This window comes from Oryx dammah, unplaced genomic scaffold, assembly GCF_014754425.2.
Source record: "Oryx dammah isolate SB20612 unplaced genomic scaffold, SCBI_Odam_1.1 HiC_scaffold_11, whole genome shotgun sequence".
Lineage (NCBI taxonomy): Eukaryota > Metazoa > Chordata > Mammalia > Artiodactyla > Bovidae > Oryx > Oryx dammah.
In genome coordinates, this window is record NW_024070195.1 from 34200537 (window position 1) to 34215236 (window position 14700).

The 14700-nt window shown below is 51.4% G+C and overlaps 1 protein-coding gene across 1 annotated transcript in view; it reads right to left on the reverse strand.

Annotated features, from left to right (window-relative positions):
- The window catches only part of PPP2R5D (protein phosphatase 2 regulatory subunit B'delta), a 24674-nt gene extending 11730 nt beyond the window's left edge, over positions 1 to 12944 (reverse strand). Inside the window, exons 1-2 of the mRNA XM_040249650.1 lie at positions 11317 to 12944; positions 6283 to 6360 (exon numbers count right to left, since the gene is read on the reverse strand). Of these exons, the coding sequence (XP_040105584.1) occupies positions 6283 to 6360; positions 11317 to 11343 (105 nt within the window). The 5' untranslated portion in view covers positions 11344 to 12944. The remainder of the gene's footprint in view (positions 1 to 6282; positions 6361 to 11316) is intronic.
- Between the last annotated feature and the right edge of the window lie 1756 nt (positions 12945 to 14700).

Below are 14700 nucleotides of genomic sequence, written 5' to 3' on the forward strand. Positions count from 1 at the left end.
CGGGGCACAGCAGGAGGGAGAAACACTGAGGAGATGACAGTGATGGGCTCGGCGGCAGCTGAGGAGTGAGACTCAGGAATAAGACGTCTCTCTCCGTCCGCCCAGGTAAGATGCAGAAACCCGCATCTGCATGAACTTCTGACTCAGGGGACATCCAGAGAAAGGAGGCATTCTTCCCAAAAAGGGAAAAGCAAGACCTCAATTTTCTGTGCTAACGAGCAGGGGGTTGGACTAGATCAGTAGTTTGCCAAACATTCTCCAAGTAAGGTTTTAAGAAAACAGACATTGCATGACTGAAAATCATAGTTTTAAAAAACCACCCAATGAGTTGATGCCTAAGGTCCCTTCCCCAGCAGGGACTGAAGGCTGGGGTGGCCAGAGAGCCGCTGAGCCAGCTTGGCCTGCCCTGCCCTGTCCCCACCCCACTGGGCCACCCTGGTTTTATAAGGACCATTGGCTCCCAGGCCCCAGATACAAGAAGCAGCTGAGAGACAGCTGGTCTGGCCAGCAAAGTCCTGGTCTAGGAAACATACTTGTCAGAGGGAGTATGGGTGTGTGCCAGGAATTCATTAATGTTCAACCTTTTCTCCTTAAGGCTCTATCTAGCATCCAATGTCTCTTTCACTGACCTGGGCTGGAGATGAGAGGCAGGGGCGTCTCCAGGAGAGCCTTCTGCAGACATCAAAGTATGGGTGGACACTGCCCAAGGGCAAGCTGGTGACCTGCCCACTACCCTCTCCTGTGTCCTGCCTGCTCCCACTTCTGAGGCTCCGTAGTGACTGTCACCTCTGCCTGACGAGCCTTCCTTTCCATTTCTTTTCTTTTCTTTTTAATATTTATTTATTTCACAGCATCGGATCTTGTTGCAGGTCACGGACTCTTGTCGTGGCACATGGGCGGGGAGCAGGCTTAACTGTCCCACGGCATGTGGGATCTTAGTTCCCCTACCAGGGTCCAACCCGTGGCCCCTCCATCACAAGGCGGATTCATAACCAGTAGATCACCTGGTGGCTTAGACAGTAAAGCCTCTGCCTATAATGCAGGAGACCCGGGTTGATCCCTGGGTTGGGAAGATCCCCTGGAAAAGGCAATGGCAACCCACTCCAGTACTCTTGTCTGGAAAATTCCATGGATGGAAGAGCCTGGTAGGCTACAGTCCATGGGGTTGTAAAGAATCGGACACAACTGAGCAACTTCACTGGTCTGTAGCCCACCAGGGAAGTCCCCTCCTCTCACTTCTAAACTCACAACAGGATTCAAGCTCCAAGAAGCCTTCCTGGATGCAAGCCTCCAGCAATCCAGTGGGGAACGTGAATTGACGCATCATACCCACACTCAGGAGAGACTACAACCATACTTGCCCACTCTGAACCAATCTCACTTCAAGCTGATCCTAACGCAGGCACCAGTAATCATTAAACCCATATATTTAAACATAAACTGGCACACAGAGATATAATTTAAGCACTATAGAAGGTATTACAGGAAAAAGAGGAAAGATAAAATTATCAGTGAAAAATGAAAGATTAATGTTATAACTTTTGCAGATGAATTAACTGGCTGAATGAAGATCATTGTAGTTTAAAACTCTGGAAATCAGGAAGGCATTCTCTCCTGTACTGACACCAACAGCTAGCTCTACCCACCTATGCTTAACGCAGTCCTTCCTTCATTCATTCACAAATCACACTACGCATTAGAGATGAAAAGGTGAATAAAGTAGGGCCCTTGCCCTCAAAGTGCTCACAGTTCAGTTGGCAAGACAGACATGAAAGCAATCATTAGTACATGGGCAATACAAAACCAGAGAGTGGCAAAAGATTTGGGAACACAGAGGGCTGAGTGACAAACACTGCCTAAAGAACTAGGGAAGCCATCCCTGAAGAGGTGACTTTTGCTTTGGCTCTTAACGGATAAACACAGGTTTAGGCAGAGAATGAAAGGAAAGGGGACTTTCCTGGTGGTCCAGTGGCTAAGGCTCTGCACTCCCAATGAGGGTGTCTGGGTTTGATCCCTGGTCAGGGTACTAGATCCTGCAAGCCACAATTAAGACCCAGCGCAGTCAAATAAATAAATAAAATAAAAAAATTTTAAATAAAAAGAATGAAAGGAGAGGGAAAGAAAAAAAAGAAAACAGTCCAGGCTAATGTGCATGTTAGTTGCTCGGTCGTGTCCAACTCTTGGCAACCCCATGGACTGTAGCCCACCAGGCTCCTCTGTCCATGGAATTCTCTAGGTAAGAATACTGGCGTGGACAGCCATGCCCTCCTCCAGGGGATCTTCCCCACCCAGGGACTGAACCCAGGTCTCCAGCATTGCATTGCGGGCAGATTCCTTACCATCTGAGCCACCAGGGAAGCCCCCAGACTAACGGGATGGCATCAAAAAGAGCCACGAGCCATTAAAGGCTCATAGGATTGAAAGGTGGGAGGTCTAGTGGGGTTGGAAGACAGGGCAGGGCCAGCCCACGAGGGCTGAGGGTGGGAATTTGAATTTGTGAGCAATGAGATGACAGCAGGAGTTTTTCAGTAAAAGGCCTGATAGGACCAAAAATGTTTTTAGGGTAACAACTCTGTCTACAGGGGTGTCAGGCTGAAGTGGAGGAGACTCAGATTACTTCCTCCTCCCTTTGTCTCTGCTCCCAGAACTCAAGACAGGGCACAGCGCGTAGAAGAGTCCACAGCAACGAACTACTCTCTCCAAAGACAGACAAGGAAAGACCCCTGGCTTGCAGCAGGTCTGACCTGATCTCTCAAGACTCCTTTCCATTCTAAGATTCTTCACCAGCCTATCAGGTCATTAAGAACACGGGAGGCCTGGCTCCCAAGCCACACAGGCCTGGGTTGCATTCCAGCTCTGCTGTTTTATTGCAGAGTACAAGCTACTTAATATCACTCAGCCTCAGTTTTGTCTGTAAAATGGAGCTTAGGATGATAGCAGATGCCCTAAGGGGAGTGCTGTAAAGATTAAATGAGAAGATTATAAGATCAAGAGCATGCAAAGTAATTAGCACCCTGCCTGGGTCAGAGTGTGCTGGGTCCCCCCAAAATTCACATCAACATCTGTGAATGTGACCTTATTTGGCAACAGGATCTTTGCAGATGTAATCAAGTTAAAATGAGGTCACACTGGATTACGGTGGGCCCTAAATCCAACATGACTGGTGTCCTATTAAAAGGGAAATTTGGACACAGACAGAAGCACAAGGAGCTTCCCTGGTGGTTCAGTGGTAACAACCTGCCTGCCAATGCAGGAGACGCGGGCTCAATCCCTGGGTCGGGAAGATCCACTGGAGAAGGAAATGGCAATCCACTCCAATATTCTTGCCCGGGAAATCCCATGGACAGAGGAGCCCGGTAGGCTACAGTCCATGGGGTCAAAAAGAGTCAGACGTGACTTAGTGACTCAACAGAGGCACAGGGGAGAACGCTGAGTGAAGGCCGAGTCAGAGAGTGATGCACCTGCAAGCCAAGGGCTTCCCAGGTGCCTCAGTGGTAATGAATCTGCCTCCAATGCAGGAGATGCAAGAGCTGCAGGTTCGATCCCCGGGTCGGGAAGATCCCCTGGAGGAGGACATGGCAACCCACCCCAGGATTCTTGTCTGGGAAATCCCATGGACAGAGGAGCCTGATGGGCTACAGCTCCTGGGAGAGAGCAAAGAGTCAGACACGACTGAGTACATGAGCTGAGGAACACCACGGACGGAAGGAAGCCACCAAAAGCTAGGAGAGAAGCACGCAAGAGAGTCTTCCCTAGACCCTCAGAGGAGCGTGGCCTGCTGACACCTTGATTCCAGACTTCGGCCTCCAGAGCTGTGAGACGGTAAACGTCTGTTCGTTTAAGCCACCCAGTTGGTGGTAACTAGTTATGGCTGCCCTAGGAAGCTAACAAGTACCTGCTCAACACAATACACATTGGCCGCTAGAACTATTATTAGGGTTAACTTGGAAAGACTGGCAAATGTTGGACACAGGGTAAGTTTGACTGTAAGAGCCCAAAGTTCAGGATTAGAAAAAGGGCAAGAGGAGGACTGTGCCTGGCAACTCCCATGGTGGTCCAGTGGTTAGGATTCTGCTCTCTCACTGCTGAGGGCCTGGGTTCAATCCCTGGTTGGTGAACTAAAATCTCATAAGCTGGGCAGCACAGCCAGAAAAAAAAAGAGAGAGAGAAGGACTATGTCAAACAGCTTCTGATGTCCTGGGCCTCATGGCCTGGTCCCCAACCATTCCACTATCCCTTCCCCTAGGGCTACCCTTGTGCATTTCTGCAAATTCACAAAGCAGAATTCCTGCAGCTGCCTCAGACACGTGAGGCTCCGTTTCACAAAATAGTGGCGGAGGTAAGGCAACACTCTCCTTTTCCAGAGGGCGGCAGAGGAATCACAGCAGCTAGTCTCAGCTCTTTTCTTAACTTCCTTGGACCTTCATTTGCCTACCTATGAAAGAAGACGGTTAGCCTCTCAGGCTCCTTCCAGGTCTAACTTGAATCTGGTTTGCTTGCTCACTCACCCATGAATGTGTTCAAATGCTGGTGCCCCTCGTGTGCCAGGCCCTTCAGCATGAACAAGAGCCTCTCGGAGCTCACAGGCTAACACAGGAGACAACTGATACACAATGAATTCCCAGGAACTGTTTCAAGCGCTGCCATGGGGTGATATAGAAGCCCTGATGCCCTGGGCATGGGGATGGGGACGGGTGGTCCAGGAGGGCTGCTTCCAGAAAATGATGGCCAATCTGTCCAGTAACTGAACGAGCAGGAGTGGGTCAGGCAGAAGGTGGGAGCTGCCCCTGAGCTACTCCATTCTGTCCCTTTAAATCCTGTTTCTGGGACTTCCCTGTAGTCCAGTGACTAAGACTCCTTGCTCTCAAAGCAGGGGGCCTGGGTTCCATCCCTAGTCAGGGAATTAGATCCTGCATGCTGCAACTAAGAGTTCACATGTTGCCACTAAAGATTCTGCATGCTGCAACTAAGACCCAGTGCAGCCAAATAAACATGTATTTTAATCCTGTTTCTAAGTCTCTCATGCCGTTTTGGAACCAGTTGCTGGCTCTGACCACCTTCCCTGCAGGTCCCACAGGTCATGGCTCCTGAAGGGGAGACTGAGCCTGGAGAGGGCGCCCCCCCGCAGAAGCATCTTCAGGTGACCTCCTGTGAACCGAGGGCACCAGCACACAGAGGAGGAAGCCAGCTGCTTTCATAGTGTGGTGGGGGAAACATATCTGGGGACAAGCCACTGCTTGTCCAGCACTGGCTGACAGGGAAAAGCCGAGACACGTGTCCAGACGCCAGGGTAAGTGCAGAGGAAGGAGAATTCCTCCTCTGTGGTCCTCAACTCCCACCTCTGTAAGGTGGGGCAAACCTCCCCAGCTGCTTCCCGCCACTCTAGTGAAGCGAAAAATGATGGTCGCAGGTGTAAAAATTGCTTGGCCCTCTGGAAATGACAGGGACCAGGAGTATCCAGAAGAATCAAGGGCCACAGTTAACCCCAACCAAACACTTTTTAGTCCATCTCCTCTCCACCCGCCACCCCAGCCCCTAAGACCTGCCTGGAATTAGGGAGTTTCATTTCCTTTTCATCTCCATCCTCTGAACAGCTTAGCACAGGAGGTGGGAAGCATAGTAACAAGGATCGGTAGCTTCTGGGTAACACAGACACCTGCTGAGGATGCTCCCAGGACCGTTCAACATCTGAGCATCCCACTGAGCACACTTCCCAAACTTCCATGGACACACTCCAGACTTCCTTAAGTCCCTCCCCCGTTCTGTGCACGCACAGCTTGCCATTTATTACTTTATGGCCCTAGATTACCAGGCTGCGCTGACCTCTGCTCATGACTGTCCTTCAGCAGCTCCCATCTGATCTGCATCAAGGGCAGCAGGCCCAGCCCTGCCCAACTCAGGGACACTAGCCACTCCCCACCCCGGTCCCACCCAGGGCCACACTGAAGTCACTTGCCACCCCACTGAGCACCTGTGCACTTTCCCCTCCTCCCCAGGACCCAAGATCCTCCCAGCTTTTTGCCCTAAAAGAAAAGGAATTCTCAACCCTTTGGTAGACAGAGAACTGACTTTCACAGGAATGGCTGGGGAGTCAGGAAAACTGGAGGGCGTCTTTGGTCCATAGCAGCCAAACGAAATGCTGCCTGAAGACGGTCTGGCCAGCCCCTCCTTCCCTTCTGCCCAATAACCTCCATCCCCTCCAGGGACCCCTCATCCCACTGGCCATCACACAGCTGGAGCTGCTGCCTGCAGCATAACTAGGGCAGTGCCCACGTTCATTACCTCCTCCGTGCTCTCGCCTCCACCATCCTTGCTCGAGCTGCTGGGCTTGGCCGTGCCTTTGGCAAGCTTGGGGGGTTCCTGAGAGGAGGATATGGAGAGTTAGCAGTTGATGAGGCAGGGGGAGGCCCTATCCACATCCCTTCGGTCTTATCCAATTACCCAACTGAATCAATCAGTCAGGACCCCTGAGCACATACCTTAAACCTGGGGAAGTAGGGGGGGGTTTGGGGTACACCAAGGGAGATCGGTCCCTCAAGGGCACCAATGAGTTTAGAATCTGGTTAGAAAGACAACTCCAGCACACAATAATACAGCATGGTCATGCTTCTCCACCTCACAGGACTGGCGTATGAGTCAGGGCCTCTGTCAAGCAAGAACCAGGGCGAGGAGGCTCAAGGGAAACGCATCCTGGATTAAGCTGCTCAGGCTGGCTTCTGGCTAAAGTGGGCAGAGCAGGCCTAAGGCTCTCAGGCTAGAGGGAAGGGTCATCACTCTACTCCCGAGGCTATCTGGGAAGACCGGGAAGCATTTTCTGGATATCACAAATAGCACCCAGACTAGTAACTGCTACTGGCATAATCAGTGGGGCCCAAGGATGCTGACAGGTATAGGGATTGTCCCAAGAAGGCCTTGGTGGACAAGCACAAGGACAGGGATTGGGGTAAGGCCCTGAAGGGCTACGAAGAGCGAGCACTAGTCTGAAGTCTCCCTGGGGAACCTAGCTGTGGGCTCAGAGCCCTGGCCTGCCCAGCATCTCTTCCTACGCTTCAGGCCAAAAAAACCAACTGCCCAGGGAACAGGATGGGAAAAATGGGAAAAAGACCTGAGGATTTCGGTCCGACTGCAAGCTCAGCACAAATCATCCATGTGCTGTGGCTGCCACGGCAGCGCATGTGACCTGCCGTCTGATTAGCAGACCTGTGCGGCGTGCCTATCCTTGGCACTGATGGAGGCTCTAGTTCAATCGGGAGCCTCAGACTTTGGGAGGGACAAAGACAAATGCTAGGTTTTGTTCAGGAGGGAAATACAACCCATACTGGGAGTATATTCAAAAGCATGTCCTGAGAGCAACAGCTGCAGGAACTGGGATAGTTAACAATGGGAGGGAGGAGCCCTGGCGGGTGGGGGAGCTAGAGGGATCCTTACAAATAAATGAAGGGCTGCCATGTGGACTAAAGATGCAACTTGTTCTACGTGGATCCAGAAGCCCTATGAGCCACGGGCTAAAGTGGCAGGAAGACAGGCTGAGACTACAAACGAGGAAGACTTTTCTCCTGGAGCAGCTGCACAGAAACCTGCTGCCTAGGGAGGCGGCAGCTCCCCACCGGACAGCACTCGGGCGGAGGTGCACTGAGGCCTCTCCCAGGCACGACGCAAAAGGGGCCCGAGCCTTAAAGGCAGGTGGGTTTGGGGGACCTTGGAAATCACTTCCAGCTCTGAGATCCTGCGACTCCTGAGCACCTGAGCCCCTTCAGGGAGAAGTGTTAAACCCAGTGATTATGCTGATGGGGGCTAAAGGATTTCAGGGAGAAGCGAGTGCTGCGTGGGCTGGAGCAGGGGGAAGGCTTCCTGGGGGCGGGGAGGCAGGGAGCTGTTTCTAGGCGTGGAGCAGCTCCAGTCATGAAGGAGCCATGCGTGTGCTCTAGCCAGCTGAACGCCTTCCCCGTGGCCCCTGACCAGGCTGGGCACCCTCACCCCTTGCCAAGGGGCCAGGAAGGGGCACAGAGCATGGGGCGGAGAGGAAAAGGATCAGGGGCATGCCTGCAGGATGCAACACTGGGGTGACCATCTGCACACACCCCAGTCGTGGGCTTCTGGGACACAGCTGGCCCATGTGCACACACGTCTCACTTCTCTCCTTGACCATGGGCTCCTCGTTCCTTTCTGTACCCCTCCACCCACCCTGCAGCGCTCAGACATCTTTCTCAGGGAATGTGCCAAAGAGAGACCCCAGCTGCTTGTGGGGGTGTGTGCTGAAGGGTGGTGGGCAGTGGGAACCAGACCTCCACCCTTGCTCCCTAGCTCTTGCAGGACAACAGGCGAAGTGCCCATGCTTCAGCCCAGCCCAGCCGTCCAGGGCCACATGGCACTGTGGTTTATAGCCAACCGTGTGTTCCAGCCCAGCTCTTTCTAGCTACACAATCATGGGCTAGTTAACTAACCTCGCTGAGCCTGTTTCCTCATCTATTCAGTGCCGACAATCAAAGTACCTGATTCCTTCTGCTTATTTAATGTTTTTAACTCTTTAATTTTTTGGCTGCACCACACGGCATGCAGGATCTTAGTTCCCGGACCAGGGATTGAACCCACACCCCCTGCAGTGGAAGCCTGCAGTCTTAACCACCGGTCCACCAGGAAGTCCCCCTAGTTCCCTTTAGCCCAGTGTCTGGCACATGAAAAACGAAATGTTAGTCAATGTTATTACTATTATTATGAACAAGAAAGTGGGAGGGAGCGGGGACACCTCCACCCAGCAACCAAAAAGACAGAAGTCCTAGATCAGAATGTGAGGGAAGAGGAGGGATGCAAACTCCCCAAGGGTTGACTCACCGCTCATACATTGAGCGCCTAAGGTATACAAGGGAGACACCAAACCAAAATGGAGCTTAGTTATTTTCTCAGGGGGAAGAAAAGACATGTCCACAGTTCCAGTCCAAGGGAACACAAAAAAGCCCTAAGTAACCTACCAAGTGTTCTGCAAATCTAGGGGAGGAGGGCTCACCCCCAACTAAGGGTTTGCAATGGGCTTTAGGAAAGAGGCCATGAGGTTTGGCCAAGAACGGGACCAGCAGAGATAAAGGAGAAAGGGGAGAAACCACAGATGAGCAATAGAGATCCTCCATCCCCCCCACTCCTCTCCATCCCACCCCACTTCGGCAAACCCCAGTCACACTGTCAGGACTTGTCAACCATAGAAGGAGGCCAAATGCAACTGGAAATCAAAAGTAGAAAGTGCCTACTTTCAGAGGTGCCTGGCCCCATGCACCCCAATCCTTCTCATACTCTTTCCCAACCAAACACTTAGACCTGTGGTCCTAGAAAGTCTTAAGAAATTTTCTTCTCAGTCCTCTAGTAGATAAAGGCTTTCTGTGGATGAGACAGTATCTCTTCCATCAGACTAAAAACTACAAATCAGGGATGTCTCTGGCAGGCCAGTGGTTAACACTCCATGCTTTCAGTGCAAAAGGCTCAGGTTTGATCCCTGATAGAATAACTAAGATCCCACAGGCTGGGCAGTATGACTAAAAAGTAAAAATTAAAAAAACAAAAGAACAAACTACAGATCGGCAAGGAACTCATCAGCTTCCTCTGAATTTCATCCCTCTCCACACTCCTCATAGAAGCCCTTCAGCCACTGGTGTGGCTGACTTGTGTGTGTATCACCTACAGCTAAGCTGCCCAAACCACCTCAGCATGCCCGCTTCCCAAGGGCACGGGGCCTGGGTGGGGCACCCAAACCTGCTCAGCTCAGCTCCCAAGGAGGTACAGTGCCTTCTATACCATTACTAACCCAACGTTCAGAATCTCAGGCCCTGAGAGGTTACGGGGACAATCCAGAATCAGAGCCGCCTGGCAAATCTCCATCAGCCCCAGAATAAGGAGTCTAATTGATAAGGTCAGAGATGGCACAAGCAGCAACCCAGCCAATCAGAGGACAAAGGAAAACAAGACACCTCTGGGGTCATAAAGTGGGTAAAGAGAACACCAGGCCAGAGCTGGCACCCACCGCGAGGGGCCAGCCCCGGGGAATAGAAGAAGCTGGGGGAGGCTGTAACTGGTATCCTAGCATCCTCTGTGTGAGTCTGTACCTCAAAGGAACCACACCTCTGAGTCAGACCTCAGCAACAGCAGGAAATAGAGGGTACAAAAAGACAGGAATGAAGATGGGAAGGCAGTTCGGAGGTAGAGGAGGAAGGTGAAAGAAGGTAACATCAAGAAATGGCCTGTCAGGACACCAGACAAAAAGCAAGGGTGTCCAGGGGTGGCTCGCCTGTGGGTTAAGAAGAAAAGCTATATCTATCTGTGAGGGCAGATTCCCAGTTTGAGGATAGTATGGCCCTGGAAACACAGAAACCCAACACTGGTACGAAAAGGAAAAATGCAAAGGTTATTCTCAATTAGGAATAAGGGGAGGGGCCTGCCCAGATGATGAAAGGTGACTGTTTTAGGACGAACCTGGGAGTGGGGTGATGCCTGTTAGCAAGGCTTTGGTACAGAGGAGGCCTTTAAGTCAGGAGACCTGATATTACAGATGGGCCTCCAGGAGGCCATGTGACCTTGGCCCAGTCCCTTCCCCTGCCCCCCGGATCGAGGCCTCAGTCTCCTCATCTATATCATGGGGGATTGCACTGAATGCGCTCAGACACCTTGACTTCCAAGGTTCCATCAGCAGAAGGAAGGGTTCGGTCCTGGTTTACAAGTTTGTGTGTGAAGGAAGAACTAGAGGGAGGGGCCTAGGCCAGATTCGGTGGAGGAGAGAGAAAAGCAGAGAGAGCTGTTCTAGGTCAAGGAGCTTGGCGGGGAGGGAGAAGGTTGCTGTAAGGGACGGTGGAGAAGGCAGGCCCAGGCCCAGGCCCAGGCCCAGACGGGTGAGAAGAGGAGGGTAGAGAAGGGGCTGCGCGGGGCTGAAGAGGGGGGGCTAGTTCTGGAGGGAGGTGCTGTCTCAAATAAGCGCCTGTCCCAAACGGCAAACGGGTGGGGGATGGGGAGGTGATGGGGGTAGAAAAAGCAGGAGAGTGACCTGGGAGCGAAGCAGGATCTGGAGGGAGGAGGTTACCCTGGGCCGGGGGTCGGTGGAGAGGAAGGGAGGTGCATGCGGGGCCGACTCTATCCCGGACAAGGGTGGGAGCTTTCTCAGCTGCGGCAAAGGCTGGGGGTGCGACGAGCAGCGGGGATGGAGGGCTGGCCCCGGGGAGTCCTGCGGGGGCCGGACGGGAGGGTCTGTCTGGGGCTGTCCCGGGCCTGGCTCGGGCCCCTCCCAGAGTTCCGCGCAGGCCCCCGAGGCGAAGGTGCGGGGAAAAGGACCACGCTCACCTTCTCCTTCTTCAGTTTATAGGGCATCTCGGCCCTTCCGGACCCTGCCCGGCTCCTGCGGCCCCGCTCCGACTCCGGCTTTGCTCGGCCGCACTCGGCCCGCTCGGCGTCTCTTCGCCACCGCCTGCGCGCTGCGCCCGGGTCGAGCGATGTCTGTGTTCCAATTGGCCCGAACTCTTACAAACCTGCCTGACAACCAGGCGCCGCCTCCTCCGATTGGTCGCTGGAAGCAAGCGGCTTCTTTTTTTTTCTCATTGGAAAGGAAGAGTACAAACCGCCAGGGTTCGACTCTCAGAATTGGCTGAAGTGGGAGGTCCCGCCCTAAAGGGGGTCGAGCTTAGCGTGAGAGGCGGGGGTCAAGGGAAGCCCGGGCTTTGCACCGAGTGCCGCACTTCGGCGTCTGGTGTGCGTTGTCTTCGGCCATTCTTCGCAGCTCGTTCCGCTCTAAAGTGGCTCTCACTCTTTCCCCACTGCGACTCCGCCCAGTCCGAATTGGAGGAAAGAAGCCTTAATATGAAGGGTACCTTTCTTCATCAGGGTAACGTGACACTGATTGCCTACGTAAAATTGTAGAGAGCTCCCAGGAGTCCTCGAGGGCCTGTTTCCTAGAGGAGGCTTGAGGAGGATCAAAGGGGAAGCCTGGCAGGAAGGGACCGGGGTGAAATGAGATGAGAATCCAGGATTTGTTCCAGCTTTGGGGATAGGATCCCCATTCCTACTGCAGCTGTCCTAGGGTTGGGGAACCAGCTAGACACGAGCATTTGGGAACGCAGTGGACATGCTACCTCATTCTTGAGCGTCTCGGGAAATATATCCCTTACTCCGGTTAAGCCAGTGTCCTAAAGGATAAGATCAGTTCCTGCCCCCAAGGAGTTCACAGTATGATGAAGTTCACATAAACCTATGATTAAGATACAATGTAATAAATTACACCAAACTAGAAGTGGCTAGAGGAACGTTTCAGAAAGTCAACTTCCAGCAGCAAGTTGACTACATGAAGACACTGAGGAAGGCTCAAGAATAAGCCTGTGGTCCTTGCCCAGGAGAGCAGTGTTATAAGGCAGTATAGGCATGGAGAAGAAATGACAACATTGGGAAACATGTAGAACTAACAGGATTTGGTGAGTAATCCGATTGCAAACAGAGTGGTAAAGGAAAAGGAAGAGCTCAGGATGACTTCTGAAAGCCATCGAAGATGTGAGAAGAAACTGTGTGTCATAGTGACAAAGGAAGTATAAGAGGATTGGTCAGTAATGTCAAATTCTAGAGAAAAGTTGCTCAAGATCGAACAGCATAAAAAAAAAAAAGATCGAATAGCATCAGGGCTTCTCTGTGGTTAACAATCCACCTGCCAATGTAGGGGACACAAGTGCAATCCCTGGTCTGAGAAGATTCGACATGCCACGGGGCAACTAAGCCCACAACTACTGAGCCCACACTCTTAACGCCGGTGAGCTGCAACTACTGAAACCCACACCCTAGACCCCATGCTCCACAGCTCACAGCAAGAGAAGCCACCTCAATAAGCCTGCACACTCTCAACCAGCGAGTAGCCCCTACTTGCCTCAACTAGAGAAGACACACACAGCAACAACCAGCACAGCCAAAGATAAATAAAATTATTTTTAAAAAGGTTACAGATTATCTTTGCAGGAAAGTTTCAGAAGAATGGAAGGAAGGTTATAGTGGGTTAATGAGTGAGCAAGAGGTATAGAAGTAAAGGCAACAAATCTAGGCTGCTCACTGTGTTACAGAAGTAATTATTTGACTTTCATTGACTAATGATGATTTCAAGATAATGCAGAGTGGACGACATGTTAACCATTATTTGCTCAAGGAAAAACCTACGAGAAAAGCACGTTTATCTGTGAATAGATATTTACATATATATGGATGCCAACCCAGGCAGGGTACCAGATATATTTACCCATTTGCAAGACCTCAAGGATCACCATAGCTTGCCTTATTCTGTGTAAAGGAGGCATATTCTCTTTGGAATCACTCCACCATCCTCTCAGTCCTTGGATCTCTGTCTTGGGGACAGAGCCACGTAACAGTTTCAAAGTGAAGTCGCTCAATTGTGTCTGACTCTTTGCGACCCCATGGACTGTAGCCTGCCAGGCTCCACCAGTCCATGGGATTTTCCAGGCAAGAATACTGGAGTGGGTTGCCATTTCCTTTCTCCAGGGAATCTTCCTGATCCAGGGATCAAACCTGGGTCTCCCGCATTACAGGGAATCTTTACTGTCTGAGCTACCAGGAAAACCGCTAAGAAAGTGTGAAAGTGTTAGTCACTCAGTCATGTCTGACTATGCAACCCCATGAACTGTAGACTGCCAGGCTCCTCTGTCCGTGAAATGGGAACGTTCATCCTTGTGAATTCAGGTACCTAGTACATTCTTGAAAGTGAAAGTGAAAGTCGCTTAGTTTAGTCCGAATATTTGCGGCCCCATACTCTAAACAGTCCATGGAATTCTCCAGACCAGAATACTGGAGTGGGCAGCCTTTCCCTTCTCCAGGGGATTTCCCCAACTCAGGGATCGAACCCAGGTCTCCCACATTGCAGGTGGATTCTTTACCAGCTGAGCCACAAGGGAAGCCCAAGAATACTGAGTGAGTAGCCTGTCCCTTCTCCAGCGGATCTTCCCGACCCAGGAATCAAACTGGGGTCTTCTGCATTGCAGGTGGATTCTTTACCAACTGAGCTATCAGGGAAGCATGCTGTTACAACTTAGCAATTTCAGGTTTAGGACTAGAGGTACCTCTAGTCCTATATCAAACATTAAATTTTTTTTCTTGTCTTTCTAGGAATAGAAATACCTTACAATATGTAAATCTTATAGTAACCTCCCAGATTTTCAGGAAATTTTCAGGAATGCAAAATGTACAAAGTAGAGGACTGCCTCAAGATGAAGGAAAGGAGAAAGTTGGGCAGAGAAGGCAAGAAAGAATGCAAGGTCCAGAAAGAGGATATTGCCACCAACCAATCCATTGATTCTTTTTAGTTTTCGGTCACACTGAGCAGCATGTGTGATCTTAGTTTCCTGGCCAGGGATCAAACCTGTGACCCCTGCAATGGAAGCACTCAGTCCTAACCCCTGGACTGCCAGGGAATCCCCCAAGCCATTGATTCTAAATGCAAGTATACTGTTAGTAACTGGGAGTGTGGCCAGCTAGTGTTCAGGTGTCTATACAGAGCAGTGGAGGTGGGGACAAGGAAGGACTGTTAAGTAACAGCCCAGATGAGAAACAAGCTGTTGGTCTGATACTCAATGACTGAAGCCTTGAATCTCTCTCTCCTGCCTGATCTGCTGTTCATTCCTCTCTACGGTGGAAATGGGAATGGATCTCCAGTCTACAAGGAATGGGGAGAGGGAACATCTA